This window comes from Antennarius striatus, chromosome 8 (assembly GCF_040054535.1).
Source record: "Antennarius striatus isolate MH-2024 chromosome 8, ASM4005453v1, whole genome shotgun sequence".
Classification (NCBI taxonomy): Eukaryota; Metazoa; Chordata; class Actinopteri; order Lophiiformes; family Antennariidae; genus Antennarius; species Antennarius striatus.
In genome coordinates, this window is record NC_090783.1 from 17,014,352 (window position 1) to 17,033,694 (window position 19,343).

Here is a 19,343-nt window from a genome sequence, read left to right on the forward strand (position 1 = left end):
AACTCCTCAGCGCAAAGACTCCCCACCAACCCGGAGAGGGCAGACCACCTTTTTCCACTCGAGAATGGCCTCAGATTGGAGGTGCTGACCATCATCCCACTGCAAACCACCCCTCATGCATGCTGATAGTCCAGGTTTGATGAGGCAAACAGGAGAACATCATCCACAAAAGGAGAGACAAAATCCTTCAGTCCCCTAAACTGGTCTCGTACAGTCCCATAGCTGCACCTAGAAATTCTGCCCATAAAGATTATGAAAGTGCAACAAATAAAACTATATTACAAAAATGAATTAAATAAATCTAAAAATGAAAATCTAAGCTCTTGATTTGTGAATAAATATATTTGCCTTGTTTCAAATGCCATCATGAGGTTGCACTTCCTTTGCCACCTCATGATGTGTTGGATGGATGTGCCTTGCCCACCATGTGTCCCTGCAGCTCGCTGGATAGTCCTACTTTTCATGTTTTGCTCTTTTGTATTTGTAGGTCTGTTTAGTTAGTTATGTTGTGTCCTTGAAAAACCATTGGGAGCAGTTAGGTGTATCCTTGACCAAGATTCCCAATCCCGACATGTTTCTCAGGCACTGTAAGGGTAGCCCACTGCTCCACACACAGGGATAGGTCAAACGCAGTAAAGGTTTAAGCCCCTCAGGGATCAGTAACGTATGAAACAGTTGAACTGTCCATTAATGGAATGAAAACTGATGCCTCTTATTCTTTGTCAATGAGGGTTTAATTTACAAGGCGTAATCATTCAGGCCGTTCAGTTGATTGACAAATTGGTGATTATGTTTTGCTTGTATTTAATATGCAACATTTTATCAATGTAAGAATTGGGGAAAAAAGAAGATTTTTTTAGTCTAGTCTGTTGGTTGTCGGTTTGTTCCTGTAGTAACTATTTCCTCCAGTAGAGGGAGATCTTGGACCTCAATGGCTCCTTTCCTGTCAGGTGAGTACAGCAGGTCCAGTGACACAAAGAATAAAAATAATCAGTGCATTAATATTTGATGTATAGATGAGACAGTGCTGCAGGTTTTGTGATATAGTGATGTGTTTGTAAATGTTCACTCCAGCAAAATAGAAGGATAAGAGACTGGGTAAAACTCAGATTCATTACTTTAACAATAAAAGAAATGGAACAAAGAGAAAGAGAAAAATCCTTTTGGAATCCTGGCGTCTTTTAAGCTGAACTTACGTGGAACTGCATCTTGTGGCTACCTGACCAACATCTGATGATAAAACGCTTGGTTTAATTTGAAGAACCTGCTGCAAAATAACGACATGCTATGTGTGGGAAAAACAAGTGAGAACAAGTCGGTGCACTCAAGCATCTAAATCTGTGATGAGAAGTGAAATAAAAGTAATCTTGTGTGTGGACTGCTTCCATTCATTTGTGCTGTCAACTTTCATTTCATTCTTTTTTTTATAGGTAATAGAAGGGACACATGGGACCTGGTGAAAGGGAGGGAAAAAAGTTGTGGAAATGAAGAAAATGGGAGGAATGGATGAAGGAGCAGATCTGTGGGAGTGACAAGAAAGAAACAGGGAGGGAGAAGAGGAGAATAGAGGCAGCAGCCCTAAACTCACTGCCTTCTTTTCCTTCAGTTATCTCACTCCCTTCTTTCTCCTGTTGACTCCAGGCTGAGACCGACATAAAGGTGAGCTCCTCTTCAGCATTTTTCTCTTTGTTTTCTATCCTCCACCACTTTTCCCCCATCTTTTCTGTCATTCTTTTCACTGTCAATCAATCACAACAGGTGCCTGAATTTATCAGCTCTCCTCTTTAACCTGAATTCAACCATTGTTAGATTTATCACTTTTATACCTACATATGTACATTTAATGCATGTAAGCATAAGGAGAGAAGGATTTGACCGACTTCTGTTTGGATGACTTTATCACAAGGTGCAACTTTCATCCTCCTGACCTCATCTTCCTCCTTTCCCCCCCCAATTTGCTCTTTTTGTTCAGAAGAAAGGGTTTTAGGGGTGGTCTAAGGATGGATTAATTATTGCTCATTAACCAAATTTGTCTGTTGCTTTATTTATGTGTGAGAACAGTTTTTATGATGCTGTTTATTTGCTTTTGTGTCTGCTGGTTTGGCTAAATATATAGTTGAGCCTGAGGGTTTTGCAGCAAGCCAAAGTTTCCGTTGGCTGGATGAGAGGATACTTTTAGATTTGGTTATGACTCCTGTTCCTCTCATTGGGTCAGATTTTCAAAATATTTCTCGAGTCCATCTTTTAACTGACTATAGGATAACACCATATATCTTTCTTATATTTTACAGTGGAATGTGCCAGTAGCCTGAGAGGAGACATTTGTAATTATATGTTTTGTCAGAGCATGGAATGCAAGTTTCGGAGCTTTGCGTGATTTTTGGATTTTTGTGGTAACGGGTGCACGTTATGACTCCATTTTTACTCTGTATCTTCTCTGTTTTCTGTGCTCTTTTGTTTTTCCCTCCATCAAAAACACTTGCATATCACTCCCATCCCCCTTCCTGTTTATATCCAGGATGCTGTACTTCAGCTCCCTGTCCACATTCCTCCTCCTGCTGCTACTCTACCCCCCACCGCTGTCTGCCCAGGACGTGCTTGTACGTCTAGCAGGTGTAGGTCGGCGTAATGCAAATGAGGGTCGCCTGGAGGTGTTATACAATGGCGCGTGGGGCACAGTGTGTGACGACGAGGTGGATCTTAACCTGGCCAATGTGGTGTGCAGACAGATGGGCTTCCAGCGTGGCTTCACCTGGGCACACAGCGCCAGGTTTGGCGAAGGACAAGGTATGTCCCAGCTCTGAGCACCACTTATAAGAAAAACCACTTCTTCTTATTATGTGACTATTTTATTTTCTTGTCGTAAGGTTTAATCTGGTTGGACAATGTACGCTGCACAGGGAGAGAAGTTTCAATTGCAGACTGTCGCTCCAACGGTTGGGGAATCAATGACTGCACCCATGCCGAGGACCTGGGGGTCATTTGCAGCCCAGAAAGGATGCCTGGCTTCCCATCTGTGTCGATGGAGGAGCATCCTCCATCCTCCAGGCATCAGTCAAGACAGAGAAATTCACCAGAGTCCGTGTCCCCTCCAGCTCCACCCCCTGCCCCAGCAAGCATAGCCTCTTCTTCTGCAAGAGGCCACGAGATCGCCCTCCGTCGAAACGCAACCACATCTCGTCGCAGCAACATGTCGCCGCAGGAAAACGGCCACGAGATCCAGATCTTACGAAGGGGTCGAGGCGGTTCCAGGCCGGGTACACAGGTCGGCTCGGCTCTTCCACAAGGGCACCAACTCCCTCCACGCCTGGCTAACGGCGGATCCTACAGGCAGAGACAAGAGAATGCAAGGAACAGCCTGCGGCAAGAGGCAGGGGGACAGGCAGACAGGCGGACCCAATCTCAGGCCCAACACCAGTCAGAGCGAAGGAGTGACAGAAACCAACATCTCAGTGGGAACCATGTTGAACCAGATCCTGTTAATCCAGATGTGGGACAGGATTTTGATGCCCACTACACACAGGTAAAAACACACAAACGCAGAAGCGATCTCTTATTATCTCCAAAGAAGCGTTCCAAAATAACTTTATCATCCAGAATCCCATGCATAGATGGAGCTCTATGCCAGCAGTTGCATATAATTAGAGACAAAACTAAAGCCAGACCTCCAGATTATGCATCAGCAGGACTTAAGGTTTAAAGCCCAACCACCAGAAGAGCTTCGGGCCCGAATCTTTAAATGTAAAGGAAGCTCAGATGAAACTGGAAGACATTAATCACTGGTTGTTTGACTTTTCTTCCTTTCAATTTGCAGAGTTTAGACTTTCTTTACCGTTTTGTAATCACCATGACACGAATCCCAACACATTAAACAAGCCCAGCTTTCTATTGGTTTCCTTCCTGCTGTACACAGAACCTGATGAAAATGATTAGAGACACTGCATTTCATCTTATTACATTGACATTGTATTCTATCCTGTTTATTCACTTAGGTTTATCCTGTTTCAGTGTGCATGTCAAAAGTTTGGTTGATGTGGTTTGAGGTCTATTACCATAAAATGTGTTAGAAGGTCCGTCTCTATCCTCTGGGAGGGAAGAAGTCTTCACGCAGCAAAGAGAAGGACCGTAATCTGTCGTTACTCATCCTTAAAAGTTGCTTATTTTCTTAGGGACAGACATCTACTCCCTTGGAGGAGGTTCGTCTTCGTCCCGTGCTGTCCAGAAACCAAGGCGGCCTGGTGACGGAAGGCGTGTTAGAAGTAAAGCATGCTGGGAGGTGGCGTCATGTGTGCAGCCACGGATGGGACCTCAGCAGCAGCCATGTAGCCTGCGGCATGTTGGGATACCCGGCTGCAGAAGCGTTTGACCAAAACGCCTACAGGTGAGTATGTGGGGAGTGAAAACATGAGAGACAAAGAAAAAGGGAGAGAGATCGAGTGGTTCTGAAGGGGGATGGAAAAGCGCGGTGGACTACTACTACTTCACAGATTACTTCCATGCATGTAAAACCACAGCGACTCTCATTATGCGACCACACTTGGTGTGACATGTCCACTGTGGCATTAGAGTCCGGCTGTACTGTCCTCCCTGTCGGCGGAGCCAGCTTCATCGTGGCCCTTTAGAAAAGTTCCAGAGAGTATGTTATTAGGGTCAGATCCAGACTACAAGAGTATCATCATCATCATCATTATGGTGCGTGTCTCTACATGAATCCTCCCTTACATGGCTTATAATCTCATATAATTAGGAAAGATTCTGTGGCAACTCTCTGCAACAGCATTCTCTAATAATGATAATAATAATAACCTGATCTATTAAATCACTATTCATGCAAAGATGCAACTTAATTTGCTCAAAAAAAGAAGATCAGGTGACTATACACATGTACATATGTATGTATACATAAAAAGGCAAATTAGCAAGAAATAAATAGATGCAGAGGGAATTTGCTGTTCTAAGATCTAATGGGAAGATGTTTCACGGTTCAGGTCCATGAAAAAGAAGGAAGAAATATGTGTTGTAGGGACTGCTGTAGAAGGAGGATCAAATCATCCAAAAGGAAGATTTGATCCTCCTTTCGGAGGATGATATAGAAAGCATTCGCTGAGGGAAAAGAGTTCTAGATTATGTTTTGTTGGGTAGGTATGTAAAGGAACTTTATATTGGCAGTAAAAGATAGGGCCAATGCGAGCAGAGGAGTGATGTCATCTCTTTTCTAGCTGCATCACTCTGCTTAAATTATAACTCTTTTAAAACTGAGGATGGTTAAAATAAGATAAGATAATCCTCTATTTGTCTGACATTGGAGAAATTTTTATAGTTGCAGAGATCTAACTTAAAGCATGTATCAGCATCTCAACATCGCGTTGGGTTACAAATGTTCTAATTCTGGCAGATGAAAAAGTGATGTTTTTGTGACCTTGTTAAAATGGCTAATAAAATCAAGATCAGAGTCTAAAATCGCTTCTGCGTCTGTCGAGTATATTAATTTGCTCGGACAGGCGAGAAAACTCTTGACTCTAGTCTCTCCCTTCCTGCTTTCGAACATAGGGGCAGATTTTCTGTTGTTTTCCCTCCATTTCTTTAAAAAGTAAGTAAAAGAAATAATTAAGTGAATTTAAATATCAGTTAGACAGAGCCTTTAAAAAACTGCGACTGTCTGGTGTCTCGTCGTGCATCAACTGTTTTGCCATCATATCTGATGTTATGATGACTGCAATAAGGTCCCAGGACTTTTGTGTGTAGAGTTAACATGTTCTCCCCGCGTCCTCATGGATTCTTTCCTGGTTTCCTCCTGGGTTCCTGCCTGGATTCTGCGGTTTCTTCCCACCACTTAAAACTTCCAGTAGAGGTGAATCAGTGACTCTAGATTGATATTAGTCATGAATTTAAGTGTAAAAGGTTGTTTGACCTCAACCAGAGTCAGCTGGGATAGGCTCCAGCTCCTGTCCTGAATGTTTAAGGTCCCCTTTGGTGGGTGCATTTTACAATCAAAGGGGACGGTGCCATCCTTCATCCACCCAACAGCCTGCTGGCCATTGTACAACAAAGTTGGGGCCAGGAAAGAACCCATTAGTTTGATTCAGCTCCAGATAAGGAGGCGTGGCTATTTTATTTTCTTTCTGTTAAATTTACCCTAATTATAAGGAAAAGTTGTAAAACGCAGGTCAACACAATGCCAACCGACTTGGGACTGTTCAAGTTCGAACTCCACTGTCTGCCATTCTACAAAAAAGGCGGATTTTGGAGAAATATGTGTATGTGAAATGGTATCCATGGAGACAAAACCGATGGATAATTATCACCTTACTTTATAGACCACTGAGATCTACTCAGTCATGTTCAGACGCAGCAACTCAAAACATTCATTCCATGCTACCTAGCAGGAGAAAAAAGTTAGCGGCTAGTTGGTGAATGTAATGGAGCCTTTAGCCGCATAAACACCATGACTTCATAAATATAGAACTACTAAATTTGTTTCCTGGAGGAATTAATGGATTATTATTTGAAAACTATTGCTAAATAGTCCCAGCATGTCGTCATTTTAATGAAGAGAAACTTATTTGCCGCTAACCTAGGTATTTACGACTGAAACAGAGCGTGAACTGTAGAATCAGAACAGAGGAGTCGTTGTGTTTTACAGCTTAAAGTTGCACAATGCTGTTATTCCATTAGGGAGTACAGTTGTAGGTGAATATTAAATTTAGCCAGACCTATGGAGAGGAAACCTGCTGAGTGGGGAGGTATGAAAAAAAGCGACTTCAGCTAAACATTTGTTATACAGGACGTTTGTGTTTTACTGTCCCTCCGACACCAGTCATTTGTCAGACTGCTGTGGGGTTGCCAGGCTTATTTCGTCTCTATGACTCCTGCTGACTGGTCTAACTTTAGTCATAAACACCCATTGAAGCACCTACACACACTTTAAAAGTCTGCACACATCCCCTCAAACCCCCAAAACCTCACCTACAAACAGACACTAATACATCACCCCCCACCCCCCACCCCGCTACACAGCACCTTACAGGACGTTACATAAACAATGTAGGACATCCATACACATTCACAAATAAGACACACACAGTCTCTCTCTCTCTCACACACACACACACACACACACACACACACACACACACACACACACACACACACACACACACACACACACACACACACACACACACACACACACACACACACACACAGGCAAACACAATCCCCTGTGTGTCCGTCCGTCTGCCCACAGAGGTCTTTTTATGGCTGGGCTAACAGGACGGCTGTGCTGACCGCTGGCCTGCCCTGCAGCATCTGTTTCTCCACGTTGCCAATAATTACCCCTTGTGTCGTGCTCGGCTTCGCCCGGCAGCGGGATGAGGGCTGCTTCGCCTCAGCTGCCCTGTTCACCGCCACACCACAGAAGTGGCAATGAATAGCTCTTCCCTTCAAAGTGTTTCATCTGCTAAGGTTTCTCTAGAGACGTGCAGTTTGGATGAAGCGACGTGAGAAGGTTTTACTCTCTTTGGCCTCGATTTTATTAGAGTGGGTGCGTTTTGTGAAGCTGTGGTCCCTTTCAAAGTCTTATTCAAGAAAATGGCCGCAAACCGGTTGCCCATCACACGTTCAAAGTCTTAAGTTAGTGAATATGAAGACTGAAAACACCTCAGAGGTGTCGTGTTTGTGTCCCAAGAAGTCGACCTGCAGTCCGTGTCGAGATCAAACCAGAGGATGTTGTTGTTTTTTGACAGCCTCCACCCAGCGATGTGGGAGACGACTGGAGGAGCCATTTTTGTCCACTGAGAAGAAGGGAGGAGAAGGTGGATCTTTGGCGTGTGATGCCACATGTGTTAACATATTTTTAAGTAGATATTTATGCTGGTTTCCTTTCAAAAAAAATGTTTGTTGAGGTAGAAGGGATGATGTATTTTGTCCACCTGGTGACAAAAGTCGATTTTAGCCTTGGGCTTGAAGGATGTCCAGTTGTTTTTCATGAGCCTGTAGGTCAGTTTGACACAGCTGCAAAAAATTAAAAGTTAGGATACCAAAATAAACATGATAACACAGCTCGTAGAGGCATGCTAGCATAGTCAGCGTGAGTATGCGAGCATGCAATGCTGCGAAAAAACACTGCTGTGCCTCAATAGAACGCCCCCACATCCACATAGCATGGCTGGAGCCTCCTGTTTATGTTGATCCACGCTCAATAAGTTACATGACATGCTCCTGTTTGTATTGATCCACGCTCAGTAACGGTCACATGACATCCTCCTGGTGTCAACCAGTGGATTGGCGTGCCTGCTCTTCTTTTGGAGTTTGTGTCCACTGGAAAAGCAAACAGTAATTATGGTCGGAGTGATCCTCTAATCTAGAATATTCTCCCAACTGAACCTGCTTCACACCCTTTGCTGAATCAGCAGTTCCCTCCGCTCGTGCGGTTGTTGGGTTTTGTTTTTTTCGAGCGGCTTTATCTCAGCCTGTTAAGTTACTCAGCACATTTTTACAGATGTTTAAATACTCGTGTACTTTGTTGTGCTTATAAAAGGCAAGTGCAAAAGCCATTTTCCAGCTCCCGTGTTTCATCACGTCCATACGCTCTTTGATGCCGACTGTAATTTTTTTTTTTGGCTCATTTTAACCCTTTACTCCTCTCCTCCTCAAGTTACAGCTTTTTATAAGACTTTTTTAAGCCTTTGTGGCAATTACACTAAAACCCACAATTCATGGAAAGTATATCATTATGATCCCATCGACTTGCCACTCCATGGAAGTGGATGGGATTGTCTAGAGGCTGTTGTGGAGTCAGTGTGGCAACCTACTGTCTCCTAAACGACTCAGTTGTTCCAGTCAGGCAGCTTTGCATTCATGCGGTATAATAACAGGTTATCTCTTTCCTGACAGTTATCTGTCAGATTCCCTCTCCAGTGTGGCTTATGGAATCTTGTGGTTGGGGTTGCATAAAAAGCCGAGCACTGAGCTGAAGATCCTGAGAATTACTCGGCTGGTTTAAAGGAGCCAGCCGTTCCACAGTCGCACCCTAGTTGGTCGTCGTGCGTGACGCTGGGTGCCTTGCCCTCATCGACCTTACAGAGGATTACGCCTCATCTCGATTGGGTCAGCGAGAACCAAAAGAACATGCTTTTCCTGCTTCTGTGAGGTTGGATGAAGCTCATAAACGTCGCCCAGTTCACAGACGTTGGGTCTTACATCACGCACCCCTTGTTTCCCAGCATGCGGTCATAACTTTGGGTAGCAATAGTGGCGTTTTAAAGGGCTTTTGTTTTTTATAGAGACAAAGCAGGGAAAGTCGATATGTACAGTATGTGCATATTTCTATGTCTGGTGGGTGCGAACCAACACACTCAACCACACAGTACTCACTGCCAAGCAGGGCAAGCAATTATATGGGTAGCACTCTCTCCACCCTCTCCTGAACCAACACCCCCACAGAGTCTGCCTTTTTAATTTACCACCACATTATGAAACATTATAAGACCGACATACACAGATAGACACAATCAATGACACACACACACACACACACACACACACACACACAACCAAACGAGTGTGCGCATCAAATGTACTGAGCCTAAGAAATAAAGAATCAACATAAGGAGAAATATGTCCTGCAGAAAATTCCTATGTTACTCCAAAATTTCTGCATCCATTTATCTCTTAGTCTAAATCTTATTTATGTACATTGTAGACAAGCAAATATGAAAGGAAATACAACCAGAAGGAATGAGGGGAAGACTCTCATTCATCTTAATGGTAGAAATGGCTGGAAAGATGAAAAAAGATGAAAAATTTCCAGGATTTCAGACAGATTTTACAATGATGAAAATGTTATCATTCCTCTGTTATTAGGTGGTGAAATTCTGCCCATCAGCACAATCCTAGATTTCCATTTCCAATGATCGACTAGTTTCTGAACCAAACCTCTCCTCGAGCCTTGGCTGAGGTTGACTGTGAAAAAGATTTTGACATTTAAATGGTTTAAAAAGTTAACATTACTGGAAAGGTAAAGTTAGTATGACCTGGCACTAATCAAGTTCTATTATTGAAGTTATTGATTACCCACCTTTGGATGATTTGAGCCACCTTCTTCCTGTAGCACTGCATGAACTCCTAGGATTAAATAAGGGTTTTAGTTGAAATACTGGACAATTTTTTTTCCACTGGTTGATTAAAAACTGCTTGTGCCCAACCAATCCTTGAAAAGCCTGGATTTGATCCGGCTCTCCTGGGTAATTATCCCTGCTCTCTGTGATTATCATCCACCAGTTGTTAAACTTGTAAAATTCTGTCTGTCTCTGTTTTATAATCTCATTTCATTTCATTCACCTTCATGGAACACTTTGCATTATTTTGGCTGCAGTAGTTCCTAACAAACCTGGAATTCCAGGATCCTTGGGTTCTCCTGGAGAGGAAACCTCTCCTGATTTAGTCAAGTTGCCAACTATTTAATTGCATTACGAATCTGATTGTGTTGTAAATTCACCCCCCCCCCATCTATTCCTGGTGTTGTGACTCATTTCATTATTTAATTCATGAAGGGCGTCAGTCATGCAGCACCTGTCTGTGGTCACGCTGGTCAGCTCTTGTGTGTGTGTGTGTGTGTGTGTGTGTGTGTGTGTCTGTGTGTGTGTGTGTGTCTGTGTGTGTGTGTGTGTGCGTGTGTGTGTGTGAAACTTCCCAGACTACCCTGGTGTATGAATCATCCTTTTTATTGAATTGCCACTTTTTTTCTTCAATACTTTAGGCTACATCATGAAGCGTGTGTGTGTGTGTGTGTGTGTGTGTGTGTGTGCGCGCGCGCGCGCCCACGTGTGTGCGTGCCCAGGCTCAGGGGTTTGGGAGGATTTGACTGGTTTCAGATCACATCCCTGGAACAAGGCTCAGTTTAGAAAACCCTCCTGTGGTCGGCGGACATCAGCGAGGCTCCTCACAGGGCTGAGTGTGTTTGAACTGACTCGTATTTTCAGTTCTCCTACATGCATCAAACCAGACATCCACTGTAGACATGTAGACAAACACTGACATAAAAATACACACGAATGTAGAAATGGAAGAAAAAACTCATGTATGACACGAAAGTGGCGGTTTGAGAGGAAAGACAGGGAGAGGGAATTATACGATGGCTCATTGTAAGTCTCTTTCCTCACCTCCCGTCCTTTTACACGAGGGTTATGTTTAAAGACGCGCCCTTTCCAACATGTTGTGCATCTTTCTTAGCTTTACGTGTTTATGTGTGTTTAGCGCCTGTGTATTTAAGGTTATACAAAGGGGAGGAGGACAGATTGGGAGGAAGGAGGAATCTGTGGGAGGGTATAGGTTGTTTAGTCTGCTGGATGTAGAACTCAAATCAAAAAATCAATCCAGTGGGATCTTCTCTCTCTTTCAGGAAACTTTGGGATTCAAAGCTGTCTGATCCATCGTCTAGGTAACATCACTTTATCCCTTTATATTTTACGGAATATAGACAATGAATGACGCGATATTGACAATCTGCCCCTGTCCCGTCTGCTTCATCTCTCCTCTGCCCAGGCTGAGGACGCAGGCCAGTAAGAAGGCCTACTGGGTGGAGAAGGTGCAGTGTCAGGGTGTGGAGGTGTCTCTGTCGCAGTGCTCGGTGCAACTATCCAACCCCAGGAGCGATGTCCCGTGCAAGGGGGGCATGCATGCTGTGGTCCGCTGTGTCCCCGGATCACAGTTCACACGCAACGGCAGAGCGCCGGCACCACCGGCCGTACCGGTGAGCGTGGAGGAGGTGGTGGATAATAGAAAATATGTTGATCTGTATGTTAGGGTTAGGCTTAGCTAATCTTGTTTTAGAGAAGATCTAAGATTTGAAGTGTCCAGGTCCCAGTCGCCTAACAAAGACTTTTGCCTTCCAGCCCGTCGTGCGTCTGAAGGCCGGGCCCCGGATCGGCGAGGGCCGTGTTGAGGTGCTGGTGGAGGGCAAATGGGGCACTGTTTGCGACCATCTGTGGGATGTCAGTGCAGCCAGCGTGGTTTGCAGAGAGCTGGGCTTCGGGACAGCCAAAGAGGCCCTGACCAGGGCTCAGCTGGGCCAGGGTAAGATAGAATCGTGTCACACAAAACATGAAACCTGTGTCAGAGAGAGCAGATGACCTCTTTTGTGAAATCCCAGAAAGTTTTAAAAAGGTTTACTGATCTGATAACATGTTGAAAGCTAGACTTTGTTCACTGTGCACTCCGAGCATGACGGGTTTAACTCCAAGATCTTTTAGACTAAACATTTCTCAGCCTAAATTTCTTTTGCTAAACGCAGCCATCCAAGAACCAAAGGCCCTGCGAGACAAATAAACCTAGAGAAAATGTTTACAGCCTGACTTCTACTTCTATTACAGAAGCTGATTGTTGAGGAACTCTACCCATGACCAATTATACAAGTGTAAACTCTACTAGGAGGTTCCAGCAATGTGAAACAATGGCATGTGTTGCTGTCAAAATAAACCTGATCAGTGTGAGAAGTCAACTCAGCTTTGAAACCGGCATTTCGGACAATCAGCCCCGGACAGGACCAAACATGCAAGACTGTGATTACTTTAACACTGCTTTTGTTGTGGTCACGAAAATATAACCACTAAATTGTCTTGGAGAAACATTTTCCAGAGATTTGACCTCATTTTCTCCCAGTTATTGTCTTTTTTTCACTTGCCGAGCCTCTGCAGTAATTCCGTAATCGCGTTAATTTCCTCCCATTATCTTTCTGCCCAAATGAGCACGTAGCATGTCCACGGATACCACAGGAGAGTTACTTTTAGCTCTATTAAATGAGGTGTTGTAGCGCTATTATGTCTGAATGAACATACTTTACTGGCAAAATGGAGCAGTGTGACTTTTAACGTCTCGGGTTGTGTGAGCAGACGAATTGTGAAGAGGTTAATGTGTGTGTTTGCAGCAACTATGTGAAGGCTAATGGCTGCTGCTCAGCGGCATTAGCTATTTAAGGCCAAATTATAGAGGTTTAGCTTGGGCCTCACACACCTACACAAACATAGATGTGTTCAAAGATTTTCCCCCATTTTCCACTTCTAGTGTCTATTTTGGTTCGTGAAACATGGCTCCATTGAGCAGCACTGTCGTTTAGACCGAGAGCGCTCTGGAGAAGCGCCGCTTCAGAGCCACATCAGAGGTTTCAATCACATCCGGACTCTTCATCCCACCCTGTGGACGTCTGAGGCCGAACATCACATCAGCTGTTGTTTTGTATGTTATCTGACTGAGATGCGTCCGACTCACTCAACTGCCCCCCCCCCCCGCCCATTTTCCTAGGTACCGGTCCCATTCACATGAACAGTGTTCAGTGCACGGGCAGGGAGAAGTCCATCACGGAGTGTCGCTACAGTCCGGTGCCGCTCTACACCTGCAAGCACAGCCAGGATGTGGCGGTGCGATGCAACGTCCCCCACACCGGCTTGCAGGCCACAGTGAGACACGCAGAACACGCATTCAAGCCCACAGACGAGGTGCAGCGCTCACAGAATGACCAGAACGTTTCTCCTGTGACTTCAGGTGCGTCTGGCTGGAGGCAGGGAGGCATCGGAGGGCCGCGTGGAGGTGCTGATGGAGGTCAGAGGGGCGAAGCGCTGGGGCTCCGTCTGCAGTGAGAACTGGGGCCTCAACGAGGCCATGGTGGTCTGTCGACAGCTGGGTTTGGGTTTCGCCTCAAGAGCCCATCAGGTATTGTCTCACTGCAAGTTTCACTGCTTCATTCTCTCATCTTCTGTCTCCAGGGCTCCCCCCCATCTTCCTGTCTCTCTCCCCCTTTCCCTCTCTCCATCTTGCTGTTTGTGTGTCTGTGCTGTGTTATTACCGAGGCCTGGGGTAATTACAGGCTTCTCAAACGTCCACTTCCAGTGCACCAAAAATAAAAGAGGGAAAGTGAGGCAAAGAGAGATCGGAAGAAATTCACAGAGCAAACAAACTGAAAATAGAACTGTGCATGGAAAGGGCAGTGTGAGTGTGCTGTATGTGGTGGTGGGGCTGCAGGGTGGGGGGCTGCCGGGAACATTTAACGGGCTGTTTTAAAAATGTGAAAAAGAGTGGAAAGTGTAATAATATGTGTTGATAGGTCTTACGGGGTTTCTCTGCTTAGGCTACTATTTTCCTCCTTCATGACTTCTTGTCGTTGTTTCACGTCTTCCCAAAGGAGCTCTAAAGATGTGGTGGGTGCGTTTGTTCTCTTCCCCTGTCTCTGTGCAGGAGACGTGGTACTGGCCTGGTTCCTCAGATGCTTCTGAACTGGTTCTGAGTGGAACTCACTGCATCGGCACCGAGATGTCCATCCAGCAGTGTCGCAGAAACACCAACGTCTACTGTCCCAGAGGAGGAGATGGTAGAGCTGCAGGAGTCACGTGTGTAGAAAGTGAGTCAAAGAGTACCAAAAAAAGTGAGTTCATATATAACCCACCTGGGTGGAGTTAACGCCGCCGCGTCCTGACCCCCCCCCACAGCTGCTCCGGACCTTGTGCTGGACGCCCAGCTGGTCCAGGAGACAGCCTACCTGGAGGACCGACCCCTCCACCTGCTAACCTGCGCTAATGAGGAGAACTGCCTCTCCTCCTCCGCCGCCAGGATGAACTGGCCCTACGGGCACCGCCGCCTCCTGCGCTTCTCCTCCCGCATCATGAACTTGGGTCGTGCCGATTTCCAACCCCGGGCCAGCAGAGAGAGCTGGACGTGGCACCAGTGTCACAGGTAAGACCTGGGGGGGAGGAGGAACATCTCCCAACTCCAACCAGGCAATTTAAAATGTTTGCTCCCTCCTCATCCACTAAGAGGAGCGCTCAGGTTTTCATTTAGAACCAAAGCTCAAATTACTCCTTCAACCAGACAGGGAGTAACTATGTGGTGACTTTAAGAAAAGCTGTATAACCTCCTCCGTGGGCCGGGAATGGACGTGTGGCACAAAACGCTGAACAACACGCCAAGCTGCCAGCAGAGGATAATGAACTTCAACGAATAAAGCAAAAGATGAATTGGGACGTCTGCAATGGGATCCCTTGATGCAGCGCCGTCACATTTTTGAGAGCCGTGCTATAAATGAACAAACACATCTAATGTATGTCATTTAACTCAATAAACACAATATTTTATCCCCAAAATGATGTTTACAATAAGCGTCCTCCTAAGCGGTCACCTAATTGTTACCTTCAGAGCCGCGGCTCTACCCGGAGCCACTGCTCTCTCATCTCAGCGGTTGTGTTTCTGGGGCCCATAATGAGAGTCACAACCCCGCGTCATGTTGGGCCGGGATCTAATCACCAATTGGCTCGGCGGTGAATGCTGGATTTGACATGCAGTGTGTCTCCAGCATCTGTTATGGGAATGGTTCCGTAATGACACAGGGAGAAGTCGAGCTGATATCTAAATGTGTTTTTACATTTGTTGGCTGTCATGCCCCCCCCCCCCCCCCTCCAGGCAGATTTATCATTATTTGTTCTTTATTTTCTTCATGTTTTAATCATTGAACTCCGGTCCAACCCTCAGGCACTACCACAGCATCGAGGTGTTCACCCACTATGACCTGCTGACGTTCAACGGGACAAAGGTGGCTGAAGGTCACAAAGCCAGCTTCTGTCTGGAGGACACCTACTGCCCCGACGGTGAGACGAATAATCCACGCTTCAAATCCATACCCAAGAAAGTTTCCGCGTCATACTTACCTGTCCTCATAACTGCCAGGTATCCATAAGCGATATGCCTGCTACAACATGGGACAGCAGGGCATCTCCGTCGGCTGCTGGGACACCTACCGCCACGATATTGACTGTCAGTGGATCGATGTAACAGACGTACGACCCGGTGAATACATCTTCCAGGTAAGGACGCTCTTTTCTCAGGGGAAAGAAAAAGTCTGCAAAGCAATTAGGAACCCACATTTTACTGTGCAGGGCAAAACAGAGTCATCTAGACCAGTGGTCCCCAACGCTTTTTATACTGGTCTTATCATTTTATTTTTTTGTATTTATCCGCCGCACCTTGATGGCCGGTCTGTGAAAATATTGTCTGACATTAAAATTGGTCTGTGGTGCAAAAACGCTTGGAGACCGCTGTTCTAGACAACTTACACAACTTTGTAGATGGGGAGTGAAAATGGAACCAAAAAAACAAACAAAACAAAAACCAAACATGTTTCCAAACTTAAAAAGAACTAACAAGATAAAAAGCTTTGATAAAAGACTATAATTTCCCTAAAGGGGTCTTAGGCTGTTTCAGGTGCCCAACATGTGTTGTTTTAAGGGTGTGTGCACATTTAAGACGATTGAATTTAGTCTGGATTTGTATAGAAAGTAGACCTGCTATTAGTCCACCCTTTCACAAAGTGCCGGCTTATTGGCAGAGGAAAACCTCAGTCAGCATTTTACGTTGTATAGACAGTTTAATGTTTAAAAGTAGAGTTTGTTGGGACGATATCGAGTGTCTCGTCTGTCTCTAGACATCCAAACTGCTGTGGTGACCTACTCATCTCTCCTCTGTGTCATTTGTTCTATTTTTTCCTGACAGCTTGGTGGCAACAATGTGATGATGTTTACAGTTTCTAATTATTTTTGAGTGTACATAAAAGTAGACTTTATATAGTTTACATGCAGGAGTGGTCCCGCCCGCGCTGTACGAGCTGTGTACACTTGTACACTTCAGAGATAAACCCACATGCATGTAATAAAGTGGAGATCCACTGTTGCCACGGCGGCCTGACCCGGCGGTGCTTTGTAGATGTGATTGCGGGTCTGTCGTAGTTGAGCCGCTTATAAATTTGTGCAAGACATGACAGATGGAGGAAGGGTGTAGAAGCTCAGTCTCCTTTCATGCAGCTGGGACTGGGAATGGAAGGCCACTTTTAGAACTGAACATTTGGGCCGATGAATCATGTCCTCCTCGTGTTTGATCGCTCCTGGATTGACCCACCGTTTAAAAATCAGTAGTTCAGCCTCCCAGGCTTTTACACGACAGCGACAACCTTTATTGTTCTGTAAAGCAGGCTGTGTGCCCTTTGTTTCACAGCATTACAAGAGATCTTAAAACCACACAACTGTCACCGTTTCAATATGGTGTTTTGCACCGGGACTATAAAATGTGCTGCAAAGTAATTGGCCGCTCTGAAAAGGCAGCGTTGGAAATATATTTAGTTCTTGACACCGAATGTAATCTTTTATTCGACCTCTTTGGATGATCATAATATTATTATGGCAGTTAAAAATTTAACTCTTTGGCTCTAAATGTAATTGGGACCGCAAAATTTATACTGTATTTAACAAAGCGAAACTGGGCTGCATTGTTGAATGTGTGGTCAGGTTATCTGTTTGAAGTGTGCATCAGGAATATTCATTTGTGTGCTTTTTTTTTTTTTTTACATATGGTGCAGGCAGGCAGACAGGGTGGAAAACAACAAACCATGACTACAGCCTAATGATAGGCTGCAGTTTCAATCCAAACCCAAAACTGTCATCTCCATCTATGGCCTTTTTTATTTTTTTTTTCCTCCAGCATGGTGATAACAGTGGAAAGTGATGTCATGTATGAACCCCCAATTTTTATACCATTCATATAGGAAAGGAGAGAACAATAGAGAACTTTTCAGCTAGCTGCCACAAAAACTAGCTGAAGTGTTGCTTCCTCACACTTCCCTGTTTTTAAGATAAGACGATTGTTCCCAGAGTCGGACAGAATGACGAGCAAAGAGTCCAGACACCCAGCAAAGAACCACAAGCAAGACCAATCGCATTGGCGACTGTAGACAAATCAAAGCTAGCACTTTCCCCTAGCTTCCAGGCTATATGCTGTATGATCATCCCTTCATCAATGCTTTCTGATCAGCTGGGCTGCCTTGAAATTCACTGAGTCTCATTTTGCATGTGCTCTGTTTAACAGGTGGAGGTCAACCCTTCCTTAGACATGGCTGAGTCCGATTTCCAGAACAATGTGATGCGCTGTCGGTGCAAGTACGATGGAGCTCGGGTTTACGTGTTTGGATGCCATGCAGGTACAGTGAGAAGAACCCACTCCATGTTCTAAACCTCAATGCACTCCTTGCTGGTTAGCGTTCATTCCATTTCTCCTCTTGTTGTTGGATCAGGTGATGCTTACAGTGCTGAGGTGGAGGATTTGTTTGACCACCAACAACAGATCTCCAACAACTTCCTGTGAATTGAGGAACGAATACATTTAAGGACGAACAAGTGAACTCCTCACCACACCTCAGTGTCAGAGGAAAGAGGCTGAATGACAATGACATTCCAGTAAATAGAAAGATGGGGTTGAGAGGGAGGAGGAGGAAGAGGTGATGCGGGAAGGACTAATATTGTTAATTAGGTTCTGGTTATTGATTGTGATCAGAAGTGATGGCTCCTGTTCAAAAGTCAAAGAAATATATGGATAAATAGAAAGAGGAGACAAAAAAATAGTAAAAGGTAAAAGGTTGATGGTCAGTTTCATGTCATCGTGAAAAAATAAAGAGTAGGCTTAGTTAAAACGTTTCTTGAATTATGTATCAGATGTATTTACCATGATCAAAACATGAGCCCGGTTAGGAAAGTATTGAGACAAAAGCACGTGAGAATATCGCCAGGCCGCTTCCTGTGCTTTCATGGCTCACATTCCAGACGCAGTACTTCCTGTGACAACTGTGTGCTTCCTGGTTTGGATTAAGAACTGTTCATTTCATGGTGCTATTTTGCCTTATTTGAATAAATATTGTAATATTTTGCAAATGTATTGTCATGTACAGTTTTATATTACCTCTTTGGAATATTTGTCTTTTAAGGTCTCTAATTTATGCAGAATTTTAATGTACTTTTAAAACCTGTCCCTGTGTGGCTGTTGAAATTTTGGTATTGTTATTTTATTCTGAAACTTTTTTTTTTTTAATTGTTTTGTTCTTTACCTGTAACCTCGGCAACGTCAGATAAGATCTGGTTGCAAAATGCTATTGCGCCTTTAACAGTACGTGGTAATGGTAGCCAAAGAATAAACGTCACGATGATAACCCAGCTTGTTATTTGAGAAATGCTTATTTGACTGTGGAGTTTTCTAATGTAGAACAAAGATTTTTTTTTTTAAATCTTCCAAAAAGAGTAAGCTAACTAGATAGTCAATAAGATGAATAATATATAATTAGATTTTTCTTTTATAAGGTAAATAATGATTTATAAAGCTCTTGCATTTTGATTTTCTCTCAATTGCAACAGGTCGAGTCTGTCACTTCCCTTGGCCGATTTTAAAAAGATCTAAACGGGGACTGGCGTTCCCATCTTTTCCCAGGCAGCCTGAGCTAACCCGTGTTTTATGGTTGTTTCCAACCTCATTCCCACTGATGA

At 44.5% G+C, this 19,343-nt stretch overlaps 1 protein-coding gene across 1 annotated transcript; it reads left to right on the forward strand.

The window, feature by feature from the left end:
• The first annotated feature begins 1,534 nt into the window (after positions 1-1,534).
• Positions 1,535-19,036, forward strand: LOC137600501 (lysyl oxidase homolog 4-like). The gene is made up of 15 exons (XM_068322165.1): positions 1,535-1,659; positions 2,519-2,787; positions 2,868-3,523; positions 4,170-4,381; positions 11,402-11,440; positions 11,545-11,752; positions 11,895-12,075; positions 13,300-13,454; positions 13,540-13,707; positions 14,230-14,392; positions 14,481-14,724; positions 15,517-15,632; positions 15,712-15,848; positions 17,899-18,010; positions 18,104-19,036. The coding sequence occupies exons 2-15, from the start codon at positions 2,520-2,522 to the stop codon at positions 18,172-18,174; spliced, it is 2,730 nt and encodes a 909-aa protein (XP_068178266.1). The 5' UTR covers positions 1,535-1,659; position 2,519; the 3' UTR covers positions 18,175-19,036.
• Positions 19,037-19,343: the final 307 nt, after the last annotated feature.